The 19,967-nt window shown below is 41.8% G+C and overlaps 1 protein-coding gene across 5 annotated transcripts in view; it reads right to left on the reverse strand.

Annotated features, from left to right (window-relative positions):
• IPO13 (importin 13) overlaps positions 1 to 19,967 on the reverse strand; it is a 67,964-nt gene that overhangs the window by 30,770 nt on the left and 17,227 nt on the right. For all 5 annotated transcript variants that reach the window (XR_006415930.1, XM_044442631.1, XM_044442622.1 and 2 more), the window contains 2 exons: positions 4,379 to 4,519; positions 3,791 to 3,932 (listed from right to left, as the gene is read on the reverse strand). Coding sequence is in view for 4 of the 5 variants with exons in the window: in XM_044442631.1 (XP_044298566.1) it covers positions 3,791 to 3,932; positions 4,379 to 4,519 (283 nt within the window). In the remaining variant the exon portion in view is untranslated. The remainder of the gene's footprint in view (positions 1 to 3,790; positions 3,933 to 4,378; positions 4,520 to 19,967) is intronic.

Genomic DNA, 19,967 nt, shown 5'->3' on the forward strand with positions numbered 1-19,967 from the left:
CTGATGTAACACAAACAATATGATCAGGAGAAATGCCCTCTCACTTGTCTTGAGCTTTCCATCTGGGGAATCCAGAAATCACATTATCATAGAATAGCAAAGTTGGAAGGGGCCATGAAGGCGATCGGGTCCAACCCCCTGCTGTTGCAAGATGCCAGTTTACACCATCCCACTTAGATGGCTGTCCAGTTCCTTTTTGAATGTCTCTAGTGTGGGAGAGCCCACCACCTCTCTAGGCAGCTGGTTCCACTGTCATATTGCTCTGACAGTGAGGAAGCTTTTCCTCATATCTAGCTTGAACCTGGGTTGTTGCAGTTTGACTTGATTATTCCATGTCCTACATTCTGGCATCAGTGAGAAGAGATCTTGACCTTCCTCTTTGTGACAGCCTTAGAGGTCCCTATAGAGGGATATCATGTCCCCTCACTCAGTTTTCTCCTCTCAAGGCTGAATGTGCCCAGTTCTCTCAGTCTCTCCTCATAGGGCAGTGTTTCCAAACCCTGGATCATTTTTGTTGCCCTCTTCTGGATCCCTTCCAATTTTTCTGCATCTTTCTTAAATCTTGGTGCCCAGAACTGGACACAGCATTCCAGATGAGGTCTGACTGGTGAGGAGTACAGAGGAACTACTACTACTCATGCTTTGGAAGTAATACTTCTGTTAATGCATCCCAAAACAGCATTTGCCCATTTGGCGAATGCATTGCATTGTTGGCTCATATTTAGCCTATTGTCCACAATTACTTGGAGATCTTTTTCTTTTTCAGTTCTGTTGAGCCACGTATTCCCCATCTTGTATTGATGCATTTGGTTTCTATTTCCTAGGTGGAGGACTTAGTATTTGTCCTTCTTGAATCTCATTCTGTTGTTTTCAGCCCAGTGTTCAAGTTTATCAGGATCGCTTTGGATCTTGATTCTGTCTTCTAGGGTGTTTGCTATTCCACCCAGTTTTTTATTGTCTGCAAATTTGATTATCTTTCCTTGTACTTCCTCATCCAAATAATTAAGATGTTACAGAGCACTGGGCTGAGGACTGAATTCTGTGGCACACCACTAGTTACCTCCATCTAATTTGAGAAGGTGACATTGATGAGCACACTTTGTGTCTGACTCAGTAACCAATTTTGGATCTACCTAATAGTTTTTCTATCTAGTCTCGTTTTTGCTAATTTGATTATCAGATTGTTGTGTAGCTCTATGTTGAAAGCTTTGCTAAAACCTAGGTAAACAATGTCCACAGGTTTCTCTCTGTCCGTTTGCAAGGTTACCTGGTCAAAAATATGAGATTAAATTAGTTTGTCAGGATTTATTTTTGATCAATCCATGCTGGCTTCCATTAATCACTGGATTTTCTTCAAGATGCTTGTAGATGGATTTTTTAATAATTTGCTCCAGAATTTTTCCAGGGATTGATGGCAGATTAACTGGTCTATAGTTCCCAGGTTCATCTTTTTCTCCCTTTCTGAAGATAGGAACAAATTTAGCCCTTCTCCAATCATCTGGCACTTCTCCTGTTTTCCAAGATTTATGGAATAGCCAGTGGTTCTGAGAGTTCCTCCACTAGCTCTTTTATGACTATGGGATGGAGTTCATTGGGGTCTGGAGATTTGAACATGTTTATTCCATCTAGGTATTCCTTGACCATTTGTCTGTCAATCTTGGACTGCCATCTCTAACTTTCAGTTTGTGCTTCCTCTAGGTTGTAGATTTCCTTGTGGGAGAAGACTGAGCCAAAGTAGAAATTGAGCACTTCTGCCTTTTCCTTGTCATCTGTTATCACTCTGCCATCCACTTTAAGTAGCTCGACACCCTTCTCTTTCTCATGTCTTTTGTTAAGTCTTTTTATGAAGTCAGGCTACTTCACTCAAATAGTCTAGTCTTTCCAATACCATTTGTATTAGTTTATACTAACAGGGCATCTGAGGCTCCCCTCCCAGAATTCCAAGTTCCAAAAATATGGCCAGCTTTCAGGTACAAATCAGGTGGCACAAAGCCACAACATTCTCAAAGCAAGGGTCACAAATTTCCCTTACATCCTGTTAGCAGCTCCACTTATCAGGGCTTTCAGCAGTAAGGTGAGTATTCCCCTTTCTTTTAAATCAGAAAATAAAGCAGTGGTGCTCATCTATACTCCACTTTGTCAGTCAACTATCTTAGCCTTGTAATCCCACCTCACACTACCATCCCCAGCTAGAATGAAAAAGAATCCATCACAAGGCAGCAAAGCAGCTGACCAGGTGAGTCAGCTTCTTTTTACAGTGACTACCATTTCGATCCCAGTGACTACAATTTTAATCCCTCAATTAATTTGTGCAGACAGTGTAGCAAATTATGTTCTGAGGAGAATGTTAGACACTCTCATACTGCTCAAGGGCCTCAAAGAACACAATATGCACAACTGGAATGGACTCCAGGCCATTGAATTCATGTCCAAAGCTTCACAAGAGCCTTTTAAATACATGCCTAGCATTGGATTTAGTTTTCACTTCCTTTAGGCAGAGGCCATGAAGAAGATGTGCAAGGATAAGGAAAGCCTTCACAGAGTACCTTCTTGGCAGGGGATCTATGCTGCCAGGCACAAAGTATTCAATGCTTAGATGGATATTTTGGGAAACCAGGGACAGAATGGGAACTGCAAATATGTGTGGAAGACACTGTAGAAGAATTCCTCTGCTCTGTAGTAGCATGCAACCGATGCTGCTCCAGTTCTGGTCCATTCCTTAGTAAAGATGTCCCCGTAGGCTCAAGTATTTCATCAGTCACACACTAAGACAATGGATGATCTCATCCCTTTACAAGCTGTACCCAGAGAAGCAGCAGCTCAAAATCCAGCCTTGCTCTTGGCCAGTGCAGGAGTATGTCAGGCTAATTTGCCATGCAAATAAGACGGCTGGCTTCCAAGGAAGGGTGGGGGTGGGGAAGACAAGTCAGATCAGGCAGCACTGCTTCTAGCATTGTATTTTAGTGTAGCAGCAAGCATATATCAGAACAAATACATCCAGACTGGCATCTACACCAACTGTATTTGGAACTGGGAATAGCAACAGCTCAAACAAAGTTGTTCTTCTCTGCTTTCCAAGCACATCTATAAGGCTCTCCCTGATAAGGCTGTTGGCAGATGATAAGGTATTCTAGGAACTCTCACTGCCTGCAGAAAGGAGACACAACAGTACCACCTCTGAACATTGGCTGGAGTTTTGTTCACACCAAAACAGGATATTGATAGTTAAGCTGCTTTTAGCAGAAAGAGAAAGGCTGGGCTCTACAGAAAGATGGCAAATGTCTCCAACAGTAACGGTCTGGTCCTTGTAACTCCATGATGACATGAGTGGTCTAACCCAACAGGAAGCAAACGGCTTCAGCACCCCACAGAAGCTTAGATAGACAATTCCTGTGTGTATATCTGAGATCTTCTCCACTGACAGAAAGCACAGTACTAGAACAAAACCTGGTTACCATACAGCTTCAATATCATAGCCATAGATTGCAACATAGACAGGAGCCCTAGTGAGCAGCGTGATGACAGTTCATGTAGTCTGAGCTTCAATCAAGAATTTCCTTTCTCTTTCAAGCAAAGAACTAACCTCAAAGTCTGCCCTTGAAGCTCATGAAGGTAGGGTCCAGAACATTGTACTATATTCAGTCTAGAGATTATATGAATACTAGTTATGTGATATGTGCTTACATATGGAAAACAGTTGATACAAGTGCATACATGGTACTTAACAGGGAACAAGGCATAACAAGATTCCAGTGAGGGAATCCACTTCTGGAACTTAACTAACACTTACCTGTAAGGTATACCAGAAGGTGAGCGTAAGTGAACTTGTGGTCTCATTGACAGGATAGTGGCCTGGTATCCCAGTACAGAACATGATCATGTTGACAAGTGCCAGGAAGCTCTGCCAGTGATCCACCTGGTCCAAGAGTGCTCTGTGGGAGGTAGCATTCATGCAGCATCAGAGAAATCTGCTTTGCAACAGCAGGTCCATGGGAACAGCAGATACCCCACATTCAGGATTATAAATCATATGGATGCACTAACCCCTCTGTAGCAAATTGGACAAGAAGGCATAGTGAGAAGGACCCAGCAATTCATGAAGCAACACTTACCAACAGAACAACCAGTTGGTTTAGCATCTCCAATGGCTTTCACATGGAGAAAGTGTATAGCCTCCCCGCAACCATGTCAAGTGCTGAGATATTATCCTGTTTAACTTCAAGCTATGAGAGACCTAACTGACGCTTGGTTGTAAGGAAACTTAACTGGGTACAGAAAAGACCCCTAGCCTGTCACCTAGGTAGTGCCACAGAGGTTTGAAAGCTAGCTCCACTTTCTAACTATCACCACTATCAATTTCCATCTCCAAGCTCCTCACCGGGAATGATTCTCTCCCAGGGCCACAGCAATACGGCAGATCCCATGAGATGTCTCCATGTCCCTGCTCTGAACAGCTTGACGTAGCTGTTCCTGAAGTCCAAGTACAGGTGGGATGAGCTTCAGAAGAGTATTCACATACCTACAAAGGGAAAAAAGAGAGGGGAGTGGGTAGCTTTATGTCTCTCATAAACTTTCCCTTCTTTAAGAAGGTAAGATGACTCCTGCTAGATCAGACAAACAATCCATTCAGTTCTGCTTCCCACAGAGACTACCTGAATTCTTCAGGAAGCTAAGTGGTGAATAAAGGCAACAGCTTTGACCTGCTTCCCTGAATCTGTTATTCACTGCCCTGAACTTAGATGCTGCATTTATCTCTCATGCCTAATAGCCATTAACAGAACTCTCCTCCATGAATTTGTCTTATCCTTTTCAAGTCATCTAAGCTAGCAGACAACACCATATTGTACAACAGTGAACTCCATAAGTCAGTTGTGAAATCTAAGAAGAAATTTATTTTTGTGTGACCTGAACCTATTGCTAATCAGTAGAATGAGTGGCCCCAAGTTCTAGTGGTAGAAGAGAAAAGTAAAAAGCCTCTACCCAGTTTTTCTACATCATCATGACTTTATAAAGGTCCATCATGCCCCACCCTATTGGGGAGATATTTAGATATTGTCTCTATCTAAATTAAGAGCACCTAGACTTTAATTTCCAGGAAGGACCTCTAGCCCCCTAACCATTACATCTGCCCTTTCTTTAGATATTCAAGCAGTGTTGTATGGTCAGAGGCATTTAGTCTGCCAAGAAAAGTTCTTTCCATCCTGTGTAAACTTTGTGCAAATCTTGCTCACTATGAGAAAAGAGTTGTTGCAATTGCAAGTTCTATTACTATCTTACCTATAGCCAAGGCCAACAGTATGGGTTAACATCTTCCATCTTCTCTTTATTATTGGGAGCTGTTCATCTGTCTTTCCAAGTGTGAAAACAGTGACATGAGTAAGGAGAAGGAGCAGTACCATCTACATGCCTTCCTCTTTTTTTCTCGACAATGGTGTGAATTGGGCCCAGTACGAGAGGAAAAACAAACAGGTAGCAGTGGCATGGAGGATGGCCCACTCAGAACATTCTGGACAAGCTACCTGTCCTTCAAATCTGGAACCAGCAGTACCTACATAACCCCCAAACTCCAATCTAACTGTATATTGGCATTTTTGTCCTCTCCAGACTTGTCATATGCCAGTTACTATCATATTAAGCAACATGTCAATGTCCATTTCCCTTTTGAGAATTGTGATTTCTCAGACAAGACATTTGCTAGATACCTTAATGATTTCTCCTGGCATATAAGACTCAGATAACTTGCATAAATGGCCTTACTCTTCTAGTAGCAAACCTTTCAAAATCTCCAGTTTACAAATCCCACTAAGAAGGTGTACCTTAAACTTTCATGAAATAGCTTTGTAACTTAAAGGATGTAAGCATTTAAAATTTAGAGTCTACATATGACTCATAAGAACAACCCAGAGAAGTGGTAGATATATACAGGTCAAGAAAAAGTAGTGCACAGTAAAGCTAAAACATAAAAAAGGCAAAAATACATGATATATATACAATGATCCCAATTGAAGCCTAACAATGTTGCTGAGGATGGATGAAAACTGCTCATCTATGGATGTTATCTTCCCAGATTAATGCCAAAGAGCCCAGCTCACTTCAAGTGAAATACTATTCTTAGGAACTGAAACCAAGATTGTAACTATTTGTTGGATGCAAATCATGAAAGCCATAAATAATCCCTTTTCATATTAAAAGATAGCATCAAATTTGCTAACAAAGAACCATTTCCAGTTAGACTTTGAACTGTCTTTTTTAAAGCATGGTTAATGTCCCAGGAGATTTCAATATTCATTCTATAGTTCTGAATGATGTCATTTTAACACATGATTTGTATCCACTTATTCCTATTTGGTCTACAGATTCAGATAATAACCTCTTTGGCCTATGGAATTAATTTTGAAGATGAAACTCAAATACTTTGGCCACCTAATGAGAAGGAAGGATTCCCCGGAGAAGAGCCTAATGCTGGGAACAATAGATGGCAAAAGAAGGGGAAGGCAGAGGATGAGGTGGCTAGATGGAGTCACAGAAGCAGTTGGTGTGAGCTTAAATGGACTCCGGGGGATGGTGGAGGACAGGAAGGCCTGGAGGAATGTTGTCCATGGGGTCGCGATGGATCAGACATGACTTTGCGACTAACAACAACAACAATAAAATTAACATCATAAGTTTTCAGAGCTGCCAAAGTGAAATGCCATGATGTATAAAGAAGAGCCACTGCTTGGTAACTGAATTTATTTGTAGCATTTTTATTTTTTAAGATGGCCCCTGATGAAAGAGCCTCAAAAAGGGATAGAATTAAATTTCACTTTTCACCTTTAAGAACTTATTATTTTCTTGTCTTCTATGCAAACAAATAATAGCATATATCACATTGGGAGTGAATCCTTGATGGTATAGCTATTACTTAATCCAGTAATAATAGTTTGATACAGATTGTCTTGGGCAAATGGATCTGTCATTTTGGGAGGATAAGAGATATTTATACTTGGCAACTTCATGAACCAGAGAAATGGTATAGACCTGCATCTGGAAGATCATTCTAAATTGATATGGCAAACTTTTGTTATGAAGGGATAATTCATCTTCAGCAAAAGTCTTTCTTAAATAAACGTTTTGAGAAATTTCATCCATGCAAAACTTGGGGTGAAGTTTTTGTTAAGTAGTTTTTGTTTTGTTCTGTTGCTTTACAAGTCAACCAAGCTCACACCTATGGCAGATGTAATCTAACATAAAAGGTACACAATAGTGTATTAGATTATAATGCCTGCACTGCCTGACTGAGGCAAGATTAAATCTCACCTTTGAAATTGTAAATCTATTTTATCATTCTTAATATTCTTGTCATTAGTACACTTGCTATCATCAGTTTAGATCTTCCTGTCTTTGTTTCTGTAACATATCAACACCTTACCATTTTCTGTAAGAAATAACTTAATATTCATCACTATTATGTTACAAGAATCAGGCTTCAACATATCGGTCTAGTCTCATGTCTTCCAGATGTTTTGGACTACAGTCAGGATAGCCAATTATCACTGAGTACAGGTGTTGTAGTCCTAAACATCTAGAGTAGGGTCTCAAACTCAACTTACCTGGGGGCCGCTGGAAGTAGAGTCTGGGTGAGGCTGGGCCACATCAAGTATTCCACCACCGCGGTGGTGATGGGCCGCTCATCTCGCGGCCAGCCTGGGCGCCGCTGGCGCTTTGAAGGTCGCAGGGCCCCTTCCCCGTGCCCCACCCATCCCGGCAATTGGCCTGTGGGCCGCGAGTTTGAGACCCCTGATCTAGAGGGTACCTTGTTCTTATAAAATCTGACTCTGGCAGACTGATGATAAATCTGTTTGCATGACAGAAAACTAAGTAACTGGGATTTTAAGATATATACTTGAACTTAGAAAATAGGACATCTCCCAGGGTTGGAGCCACCAGGTCAACACTGATTTTCAGAATTCATTTCAATTTGCGTTCTAGCCTGGTTTTGACAGTGCAACAGCACTGGTTGTCTTGATGTCAAGAGAAGGGCAAAAAAAACATGAGCCTGCTAATTTTCCTGCCCTTTTGTGACTTTCAATACCACCGACAACTGTAGTTTTCTAAGAAGGCCATCAAGGAAGGGATTGGAGGCACAGCTTTGTGGTTCCATTCCCACTTGGACAGTCAGCTCCTGTGATGCTGGAGGACAGTTTTGGTCTATCTTATGGTAGTTATGCTATCATGTTCTGTAGAGTATTATTATATTTCTCATCCTGTTCATCATCTACATGAAAAGATGAATGAGATCATAGAGGAATTTTGAGGGGACAGGGTGCAACTGACACCAACACTTTCTCATTTTCATCTAATTCAACTGATACTGTGCAAGTGATGGGCTTTAAATTGGTAATGCACTGAGAGTTGCATTAAAAAGCTCAATCATGATGACTGGACAGATACTGTTGGTATGATGTTTATTTAACTTGGGAGGCAATGTGCTGCCTTTTCTGGATAGGCACTTTTCCTTAAGGATCAGGTTCACAAACTGGAGGATGCCATTATATCTTGACTTATTTTTGGATGCCCAGTAGCCTTAGCGGCATAAAGCACCTCTTCCTGAGGATTGGTGCAGCAGTTGTCGTCTTGCCTAGATGGTCTAGGAAGTTATTCATGCTATGATAAGTCCTATTAAGATTATTGTAATATGTTGAACATGGAGATGACCTTGAAGGCAGTTTAGTAAACACAGTCAGTATAAAAAATGGCAAATAACTTACAAATGGGGATCAGACATACGTAACAGACCAACTGTCTTAGACTGACTGCACTGGCTTCTAGACCCAGTACACAGTATTGTCTAAAGCCCTAAACATCTTGGAATCACGACAGCTCATGAAATCCTTTCCTAAAGGTCTTCATGATCATCATCATCAACTGATGCAAGGAAGGTGGTGATCCATGACTGGGTCTTTTCTGTTGCAGTGCCCTGATGCTCTCCCCAGAGAGTTACACCAACTGCTAACCCTGCTTTCTTTTCAGTGATAGATGAAGATATTTTTATTCACTCAGGGTTTTTAATAGATGTGAAGTCTCAATTGACTTTTTCTTAGTGCCCCACGCACCCAGCCTTTCTTATTGTCTTACTGTATTTTGACAGATGAATGTTCTTTTGATAGTTTATGGAAACTACTTTGTAAGGGTCATCTATACTAATTTATATGTTCCAAAAAAGCAGGATGTGTATGGAAACCTATGGAATTTAACAGGTAAAATCAAAATCTGAATGCTGCATCAGAATTTAGCAAAGTTCTAATTTTATTTTAAAATACCAGATTTGCATAGTTAGCTGATTCTGCTTAAACTTCAGGAAACACATGGATTCAGTTTCCTTGGCCTTCCATCTTAATCTTCCTTCTGTATAGTTCTACCATGTTAGTTTGTAACATTTTACGAAGTACATATTCTCATATATTTCAGGGCGAACATGTCTGGAAATGCAATAAAAATTTGAAAATATTTGTCACTCACATAATTTATTCCACTTGAAGAATCTGTTGGTAGGGGAGGGAAAGTTGCAAGGAGTCAAGGCACTTGAATAGCCATTTCTTCCTATCAACTGTACAACATTTACCTAGTTTTCTCCTGAGGGCATCCAGACCACTACTGCCTCCCTGTGCACAGCAGCATTCCAGAACCATAAGCAATTTTATGCTTGTCAATCTCTCTGCTGCTGCCAATAAGTGATTGTAGCCATGACAACAAGCACAGAGGAAATGGAGAGGAAGAGCAAAGGATGGCCCCCAGAGAGAGCCTGTGCTGGCGGCTAATCGGCCAGCTGTCAGTTACCAGGCTGCTGAGGCATATTATCTGGAGACATAGCTGTGCACTTGCCTGCCTGCCCCCACCACACAAGCAGTCCACAGATACAGGTGGAACACTCACACATAGAGTAGCATAAAGGTCATCTGCCTCTTATCACTACTTTTGAGGCTGGGCTCTGCTTTGAAGGAGATGACCTAAGCCTACTACACATTTTTTAAACCTCAAGGATGAGTGCATCCACCATCATATTGGTTTATGTGGATCATTTCACAGAATTCCTGGTTTTGATGGGAAGGAAGCTTAAGTGCAAAGAAAAATGTTCTGGGAAACCCATCCACAATTACTGTGCTTACAGTATGGTCCTGAAAGCTAAAAAGCATTTGGTCAAGTCAATGGTGTATAGAAGCGTAGAGAAAGATGGTGCTCTAATGTGTGAAAAGGCTGCAAGTGGAGGAAGAACAGGAAAGGGAAAAAACCAAAGCAACAGCATGCTTGCTTTAAAGAGTAATGGAAATGAATCCAGTTCTGCTTTGCTATATGAATGAAAGTGGAGGAAGAGAAGAATGACAGCTCTAATAGATGGGAAAAGAAGTGTGCCCTGAGGCGGCAAGCAAGAAGCCACCAAAAACAGTGGGGGGAGAGGGCTGCAGCAGCAATTGCAGCTCAGTCTGAGCAACTGCCATGCACAAGAGAATGGTCAAGTAAAATTCTTAGGAGTAGCACAGGCTAGAGGAAGGCAACAGAGTCTAATCCTGTTGGTCCAGCCATTGCGATGGCCTCCCTGTAGTTATCAGCTTTCCTAATAGATACAATAGCATTGTGATAGCTGTTAGAAACATCATTGAAAACCACATCTATCAGGCTGTTTATTCCGCCACCCCGTTTTACAATTACTGAAACAAAACATGCTCCCCCTCAGCCTTGCATCCCTCCTCAATATGCTACTAGCATATCGGTCCTCTATTGCCTTGATTATGGTTGCACAGGGAATACAGCTATCTTGAAACTGCTCCTTTCCTCACCAAATGTTCATTGAACTCTTGTTCTGAAGATGCTTCCTAGGAAGTATAGAGCTACTATTTTGTTCAGAAATCATAACAAATTATCAGACACTGATATCAACTTCTCAACCCAGTCTGCCACATCACATGCTCCCTTGTGCCTGTCTGTTGCTGCCCCAATATCTATTATTTTGGACAATCACACATAATTCCTTCCTTCCTTCCTTCCTTCCTTCCTTCCTTCCTTCCTTCCTTCCATTCATATTCCCACGACCAGGACTCAAGGTGACTTACAACATGAAACAATCTTACACAATTAAAGTATAAATAAGTAGAAAAGTTAAATATTAAATCAATGGAATATTAAAGTTACATACCCACATTAAAATGCTAAAATATATAGAATAGAACAAGTCTAATATTTTCTCATAGGTTTGGACACTTTGGGAATGAAGACCTGCCAGAATAGAAAAGTTTTGCCTAACCCTAACCCTCTGAAAACACCACAGAATGGGCACCAATCTAATCTCCCTTGGAAGGGAGTTCCAGAAGCTTGCCCTCTCCAGCATTCTTACCAAGTGTGCCTGTGAAGATGGTAGGACTAAGAGAAAGGCCTCCACAAAAGATCTTAGGGTATAGGAAGGCTCATAAGGGAGAATACAGTCTTTCAGATAGCCCGGACCCAAACCATATAAGGCTCAATGAGTCATTACCAACACTTTGAATGTTACCCAGATTGGGAGTCAGTGAAGCTCTTCCAGCAAAGAAGTTGTGTGCTCCCTATAGGCAGCCCCAGTCAACAGTTTAGCACTTGCTCTTTGAACCAGATGGAGTTTCCAAACACTCTACAGAGGCAGCTCCATGTACAGCACATTACAGTAATCCAAACAGGATGGAACTAAGGTGTGTGTCACTGTGGCCAAGTCAGACATCCCTAGAAACAAGCTCTGTTGGTGCCATAGTTTTAACTATGTAAATATATTCCTGGCCACCACCCAAACCTGGGCATTTAGGCTCAGGGTTGAGTCCTGAAGTACACCCAAACTGTGGACTTTTATCTTCAGGGGAAGTGTAATGCCATTCAGCACAGACTGAATCCCTGTTTCTTGATCTGCCTTCTGACTGACCAAGAGCACCTCTGTCTTTTCTGGATTAAGCTTCAATTTGTTTGCCTTCATTCAATCCATTACTGTTGACAGACATGGATTCAGTGTTGGGCGGCTTCCTTGGCATGAGATGGAAAGAAGAACTAGACTTGAGTGTTGTCAGTATACTGGTGACATCAAGTCCCAAAACATGGGGGACAAAACAGAACCTGAGGAACTTTACAAGTAAACAGTCAGGGCTTCAAACAGGAGTCCCCCATTACCACCTTCTAGTCCCCTCCAAGAAAGAATGTAGCCACTCCACTTCCAGCAAGGCAACTAAGAAGGATGCTATGGTCAATGGTATCAAAAGCCACTGAGAGGCCCAGCAAAATCAACATAGACACACTCTATCAAACTCCTGATGCAGGACCTCAACCAAGTCAACCAAAGCTGTTTCTGTCACATAACAAAGTATGAAGCCAAAATGAAATGGATTGAGATAGTTCAACTCATCCAGGAATTGATGAAGTTGGAAGGCTACCACATGTTCTAACACCTTGCCCAAAAATTGAATATTGGAGTGGTCAGTAATTATTAAATATAGCAGGATTTAATGAGGGCTTTATCAGCATGGGTCGCACCATTGCCTCCTCAACTCTCCCTGTGGCTGCTTTTATGAACCAAGAAAGGCAAGGATTCAGAACACATGTTGTGGCTCTCACCTCTCCAATGATTCTGACCGTATCCTCAGGTTGTACAAGCTGAAAAGTAGGACAAGTGGGATTCAAAACATCATTTGGATTCACAGGGGTTAGGGGCACAGGATCCCCATGAAAGTGGAAAAACCATGGATATCTCTAGCCCCCTACCCCCCAAGCTCACCAGTGCCTCCTCTTTGCAGCAAGGAAATTCCAGAGAGATTTTCCTCTCCAGATGGACAGGGCAGGAAGGCATACTTTGGAGACCTCTATGCTTTGGAGAGCACCATGCTTTGGTGATGATGATTTTCTGCAGTAATTAAAAAAGATAGGCTTTATGACAGTTCAATCATAAATATGAACAGGAGTATTCATAATTTGGGGACTGCCTGTATAGCAATCAAGTCAAAACTGATCTGCCACAGAGTTCAGTCCTGGGACCAGTGCTCTGTAACACCTTAATTAATGATACAGATGAGGAACTACAAGGAAAGGTAACTAGATGTGCAGACGATACAAAACTGGGTGGAATAGCAAACACCCTAGAAGACAGAATCAAGATCCAAAGCAATCCTGATAAACTTGAACACTGGGCTGAAAGCAACAGAATGAGATTCAAGAAGGACAAATATTAAGTCCTCCACCTAGGAAATAGAAACCAAATGCATCAATACAAGATGGGGAATACGTGGCTCAACAGAACTGAAAAAGAAAAAGATCTCCAAGTAATTGTGGACAATAGGCTAAATATGAGCCAACAATGCAATGCATTCGCCAAATGGGCAAATGCTATTTTGGGATGCATTAACAGAAGTATTACTTCCAAAGCATGGGTAGTAGTAGTTCCTCTGTACTCCTCACCAGTCAGACCTTATCTGGAATGCTGTGTATAGTTCTGGGCACCAAGATTTAAGAAAGATGCAGAAAAATTGGAAGGGTTCCAGAGCAGGGCAACAAAAATGATCCAGGGTTTGGAAACACTGCCCTATGAGGAGAGACTGAGAGAACTGGGCACATTCAGCCTTGAGAGGAGAAAACTGAGTGAGGGGACATGATATCCCTCTATAGGGACCTCTAAGGCTGTCACAAAGAGGAAGGTCAAGATCTCTTCTCACTGATGCCAGAATGTAGGACATGGAATAATCAAGTCAAACTGCAACAACCCAGGTTCAAGCCAGATATGAGGAAAAGCTTCCTCACTGTCAGAGCAATATGACAGTGGAACCAGCTGCCTAGAGAGGTGGTGGGCTCTCCCACACTAGAGACATTCAAAAAGAAACTGGACAGGCATCTGAGTGGAATGGTGTAAACTGGCATCTTGCAATAGCAGGGGGTTGGACCCGATGGCCTTCATGGCCCTTTCCAACTCTACTGTTCTACGATTCTAAGTAACTTTGTCTGGAAAATGCTAAGCAAATTGTTCACAGCAGGCTGTTGAGAAGTCGTTCTGTTGTGGGCCAGTGTATAACAAACTCCCGGACCACTCAAACTACCTCTGCAGAACAGCTCTTTGTAGATGTGATACCAGTAGAAAAGAATTTCTTTTTTTTTACTGCTGTTATCACTACAGAGCAGGCTTTCAAATAGGCTCTAGCCTGTCTTACATCAGATTCATTCTAAATTTTCCAGTATTTTTCCAACATTGCTGCCATCTCACTCCTTTTGTCACATACAGCTCCTAGAAAATGAGGCTTCTAGAGTGACTGTACTTTGTTAGAGAGGGCACTCAGGTGATACTGTCCACCACTCTGGTCATTTCTCTATTTCAGGGATCAGTCAGGATTTTGACAGATTTGCCTGTTCAGGCAAACAGGAAAATCCCCAAAAGCCACCAGGAAGCCATTTGGATCCTTCAGTCTCCTGAGGCAGACCATTTTAATTGGCCCTCCATCCTTGCAGAGGCTCTGAGGACCAGTGATTCTAAAACTCCAGGTAGTGATCTGGTTAACACTAGATAGTGATCTGTTCATGACAACAGAACTACACAGAGTTCCTCCACTCTCATATCACTATCAACCCACCCAGCATAGAAAATAAGACCCAGAGTATGCCCAGCAATAAGGGTGGGGCTTGGGAATTTGGGAAGCACCCATGATTGTCATGGAAGACATGAGCTCCTGAGCTGCTCCCTACAAGGCAGCCTCAGTAAGGATGTTGAAGTCCCCAGGACAACAAGCTGAAGGGTCTCCAACACCAACCCTGACACTACACCAGCTAACTGGGGAAGGGAGACTCTCAAGCAATGGGATAGTTGGTACACCAACAGAATCCCTATTTTGTCCTGGGCACACACCTTCAAATAAGCATACCTAAATCCAGCAGTGTGGGATAGGGCACCTAAACAGGGGGAGAGAATTGCAATAGACCACTACCAGTCCACCTCCACACACCCCTACAGTCTTGCCTGATCTTGGAGGGCAAAGCTGGGAGAGTTGGTCAGGTCTCTGTGATATAGGCCAGGTCATCACGTTCACCAAGAATCAAGTCTTGGATAGCAGTTGTTTTACCCACTCAGTGACCTGGTATTCATCAGCTGCAGTTTCAACCCAGAGTCTGTTGCCAATGCCATCCTGGGTATCTGAGATGTGTAACAGATTGGAGACAACTAGCACCCTACTATTGTACCCTGCCTCTGTATCTCTGGATGGATGATTATTTTATAGGTTGGCCACAGTTATTCCTTGCTCTGATCCCATCATATTTATAATACAAGCACTGCTGGAATGATGGCAACTGATGAAAAATGTTAGGAAATGCAAATTAGGCAAAATGATTTATTTGAGGTTAGCTTGCCTTAATGAGTCCAAAGGCAAATAGCAGCAAATAGCAGCAAATTAGCCAGTTATCTGCTTGAAAATTGCCTGGAAGCCCTATTGAACTACAGGAACTCAACATCTATAAAATTAATACATTTTTCTTTTCACTGGGCCTGAAGCTTGCAGCCACAAGAGACACGCCTGGATTCTTTCAGGAGAAGGTGAGAGTGCTGGCTTTATCCTCTTGTCCTTTCTCTCCTGGCTGACACTGTTGCTGGCTGAACAGGGGTTCTTCCAGAGAAAAGTTCCAGATACTCCAGTACTATGAAAAGGTAAACTCCCTCCAAGGCCTGCTTGCTTGATTACAAATCTCTCCACCTGGGACTGATGCGCAGCAGGCCTATATCTGTCAGCCCAAGGGAGGGCAGCAATGCCCCAACAGCAAAAACCCCAAATGGGATGATGCCAAAGGGGGCTGGTACTTTTGTGGGGAGCTACTTCAGGAAGATAGAAAGGCAAGGGCCACCCCTCTAATATCACAGCTGTCTGTTGACTGCTCTTAGAATCTTGAGAAGTCTTGCTCCTCCTTCACAGGTGTTACATGGAGGGAAAGTATGGGGACCAAATAGGAAGGGTCAATTGGTATAGTGATGGGTAGAGGGAAATGTGTGTTCCGGTCTTCCTTGCAACAGTAGGTTTGGTGGTTGCCCTGTCAGCTTGGTTTTGAGTCTGCAAGTTTGGCTTTTAAATGTCAGATTGGTGCACAATAAAACCTCTTCTGATTTAATTTGTATACGCTATTATAGTTTTTCACATTTGTTTTAAATTTTGTTTTTTAAATTTTGTACAGTAACTTCCATGTTGTTTTCTTGATGGCTGTACTTTATATTTTACTTTATGTATTGTTGTAAACTGTCCAGAGAGCTTTGGCTACTGGGCAGTATAGAAATAAAACCACCACCACCACCACCATCATCTTCCATGGCCTATCTGGCATAGATAAACAAGGCTTGGGTGGATGAACAAGGAAGAGTTAGTCTCTACCAGGTATACCCACCAAGGTACTTGATACAGCATTAAGGATGAATTGAGAGCCAGGGAAGGGAGGTTCCTGTGGTCTATAGGAATTTACCACTCTCCAGGTTCCCTCTGCATCTGATTCCTTGTTTACAGTGTTTGTATCTTGTGCTAGGCTAGTGGGACAGACTGCAGATTCTGCTGCAAAACTGTCTACCCCAAAACACAATAGTCTCCCTAGCTGAACTGAAAGAGGTTCTCAGTTGCAATGTTGAGGTGCCCCAGGTGCTGGTCATGGACTCCATGACAACAGTGGGTCTGTCACCATGTCACTGCCCCAATGCATGTAGCAAGACATACTATGGGTTTGTGTTTTTTTTTCAGCTGCAAAAATGCATTGTATTTGCTAGGCACCTCCAGGATAAAACTTCTTGTATCCACCAAGAGTAAGATACCAGTGTTATCACAGCTGAACCAGCTGCGATGTCCAGAGTCTGGCCTGATCAAGTTCTTTTGGATAAGTTCCTATTAGTACAGCTCAAGGATGTTGACAAAATGTTTGAATAGATTCATACAATCATGTTCATACTAGAGCCTTGTCCCTCTTGGCTAATAAAAGACGTTATGTACAGTTGAGATGTTCTGTAGGTGATGGGATAGAAAAGCTATAATAAATAAATAAATAAATGCTAACAGTAAAGGGAAACCAGCTAGGCCACAGAGGTGATTAATATCTCTTTATGGGAGGGAGTAGTCTCATGCCACCTGAAATTGGAAGTAGTGAGGCCATTCTGGAAGAAACCTTCTCTGGGCCAGAATTTCTCAATTTTAACCTGGTGGTAAATATCCCCTTCCAGGCCAAGGTTCTTGAACAACGGTGGTCAACCTACTCCAGGTACTCTTGGATGAGACTGATTATCTGGATCCATTTCAGGCACAGTTTAGGCCTCGTTTAGGCACAGAAACAGTTTTAGTTGCCCTATGCCCTAGAATGACCAACGCCAGGAGGCAGACAGGAGGTATATTACTCAGTTGGTACTCTTAGATCTCTCAGCAGCTTTCTATACCATTGACCATGGTATTATTCTGGGACACTGGTCCAGTTTGGGAATAAGGGATACTGCATTGCAGTGGTTCCTCTCCCATTTGGATAGCTGGCTCTAAAAGGTGCTGCTTGGGGGACATTGCTAAACCCCCTGGACTCTCCAGTATAGAGTTCCTCAGAGGTAGATCATACCCTCCAAGCTATTTAACAACTACATGGGAACAATGAATAGAGTTCTGGAGAGCATTGCCAACACTACACACAGGTGATGACACATAGCCCTATTTCTTCTTTTCATCTCCATCAAGTGAGACTGTGAATGTGCTAAACCAGTGCTTAGCTATAACAATGCTGGATGAAGATTAATTAACTGAAGCTTAATCCAGACAAGATTGAGATGCTGTTAGTGTGTGGTTCTTCTAGCCAGATAGAAGGAGTTCAAATTGTTTAGGATGGGATAACACTCCCTTTAAAGGAGCAAGAGCTTGGGGTGCCGAGTTATCTTTGTCACTTGAGGCCCAAGTGGTCTCAGTTGAGTGCTTTTTACCTGCTATACCTGGTAGCCCAGCTCCACAGCTGGACAGAGTTAGCCCAGTTTCAGTATTCTATATGCTAGTAATCTCTGAACTAGATTGATATGATGCACTTTACATGGGGCTGCTATTCAAGATGGTTCAAAAGCTGCAGCTTTCACAAAACGTGACAGGAAGATAAACAATGTAGTATACTAGTCAAGAGTGCAGGACTGCAATTCAGGTGATCTGGGTTCTAGTCCCCTCTTGGTCATGGAGCCAACCTTGGGTGAGTCACAGACTCTCACCTCAACTTATCTCACAGGGTTGTTGTTTGAGAAGAAGACTGAGAGAAGGGGTGGGGGGATTATGTAAGCCACCTTGAGTTCATTGTAAGAAAAAAAAGACTATAACTCAGATAGATAGATAGGACCAAAAGGCCAGGACATATAATCGTCAACTCACTTGGATTGGCTGTCTATTTGTTTCTAAGCCTAATTCAATGTGCTGATTTAAAGCCCTACATGGCTTAGGACCACAATGTATGGCAGAACACCTCTCCTAACATCAATGTACCTGTATACTATGATCAAGTCCTGGGGCCTATCTCTGACTGTCACCTCTGAGGGGAGCCTTGGTTGATGGCAATAAGTCAAAGGGCATTCTCAGTGGCAGAGTCCATTATAGAACAAGTTCCCCACTGAAGCCCACCTGGCACCTACTTTAATAACTTCATGGCACCCAGTTATGACTGTTTCTATATTGGGCATTATGTCAACTGTTTAATAGGTCTTATAATTTAATTTGCAAAACCACTGTAGTTTTTAAAACTTGAATATTAAATTTTCTAATGTATTTTTATTGTATTGTTATTTTATTTTTAGTGTATTCTATGTGGCAGTGTAAACTACCCAAAGAGCTTCAGCTATTGGGTAGTACAGAAATATAATTAATAATAATAAAATATGTCTTTCAGGTAAATAAGCATCTTCTGAAGCAAATATTCTGTCTTATCTATTCTGAAAATAGTTGGACTACACAGATCATCTTATTTCTGCTCAATCTACAGCAAAGAGTAACATATGGTAACTGTGGAGTAGTAGAGAGATACAGGAAAGTAGCTTATGTATCAGCATGTTTAATTTCAGCTTCCCATCATTTATATAAGAATTGCAATATAACTAGTGCTGGGTCAGTAATATAAACAATATCATACTTTAGGTTGTAGATGAAAATAAAGGCAGGTCTCTACAACAATTGATTTGTCATTCAGCTGAAATTATTTCCATATAATGATTAACCAGTTGCATATTACAAGTCTGGTTTGTTTGGCGGGAACGGGGGGTGTGGGGAGGTGACAGGAGACGGCATCAGAAGGTAGATTCATTTTCTAAGCCAAAGCTAAAGTATGTAACTTTACTCCCAGCACATACCTACCATCAGTACTGTGGTATTTTAGCATTTGATACACTGTTTTCTAAATATACAAGGGAAATAAGGGTAATGACATTATTTTTTAAAATAGATTACTTATTCTATTTCTGGTGAAATATTTTTGTTCTTTTTTCCTCTGTCTACCTTGTATCTGAATTAACTTTGCTGTAGCTAGTACAGCAACACGTATTTTCAGGAATGGTTAGTAGGGATTGGACTTCCCAATATCCAGTTATTAGGAACAGTAACAATGTTGGCTGATTTAGCTTATTATAAGCACGTGATTTTTGGTTTTCATACTGGATTTTAAATACATGGTGGATGGTAGCAGTAAACAGAATTTAACACCAGCAAATTGATTGGTAAATGTCCTCTTCAATCATATTAAAACATCATGTTTGGATATGCTTGAGTAAAACTGGTGAAGCAATTCCTCTGCCAGAACATTTGACTTTATAATGCAAACTTGGCAACTACTGTCTAAAAAATAACATATTGGAAAAAACTACGATCTAAAACAATTCAAGCACAGACAAATTTGAGGGTTAATCCATTCCCAACCAATACTTGGTTACCCCCTCAAAAACTCAAGAGAATGAGGTTCTAATAAGCAACACTTAT

The sequence above is a fragment of the Varanus komodoensis genome, unplaced genomic scaffold (genome assembly GCF_004798865.1).
Source record: "Varanus komodoensis strain SLA01 unplaced genomic scaffold, ASM479886v1 scaffold1, whole genome shotgun sequence".
Lineage (NCBI taxonomy): Eukaryota > Metazoa > Chordata > Lepidosauria > Squamata > Varanidae > Varanus > Varanus komodoensis.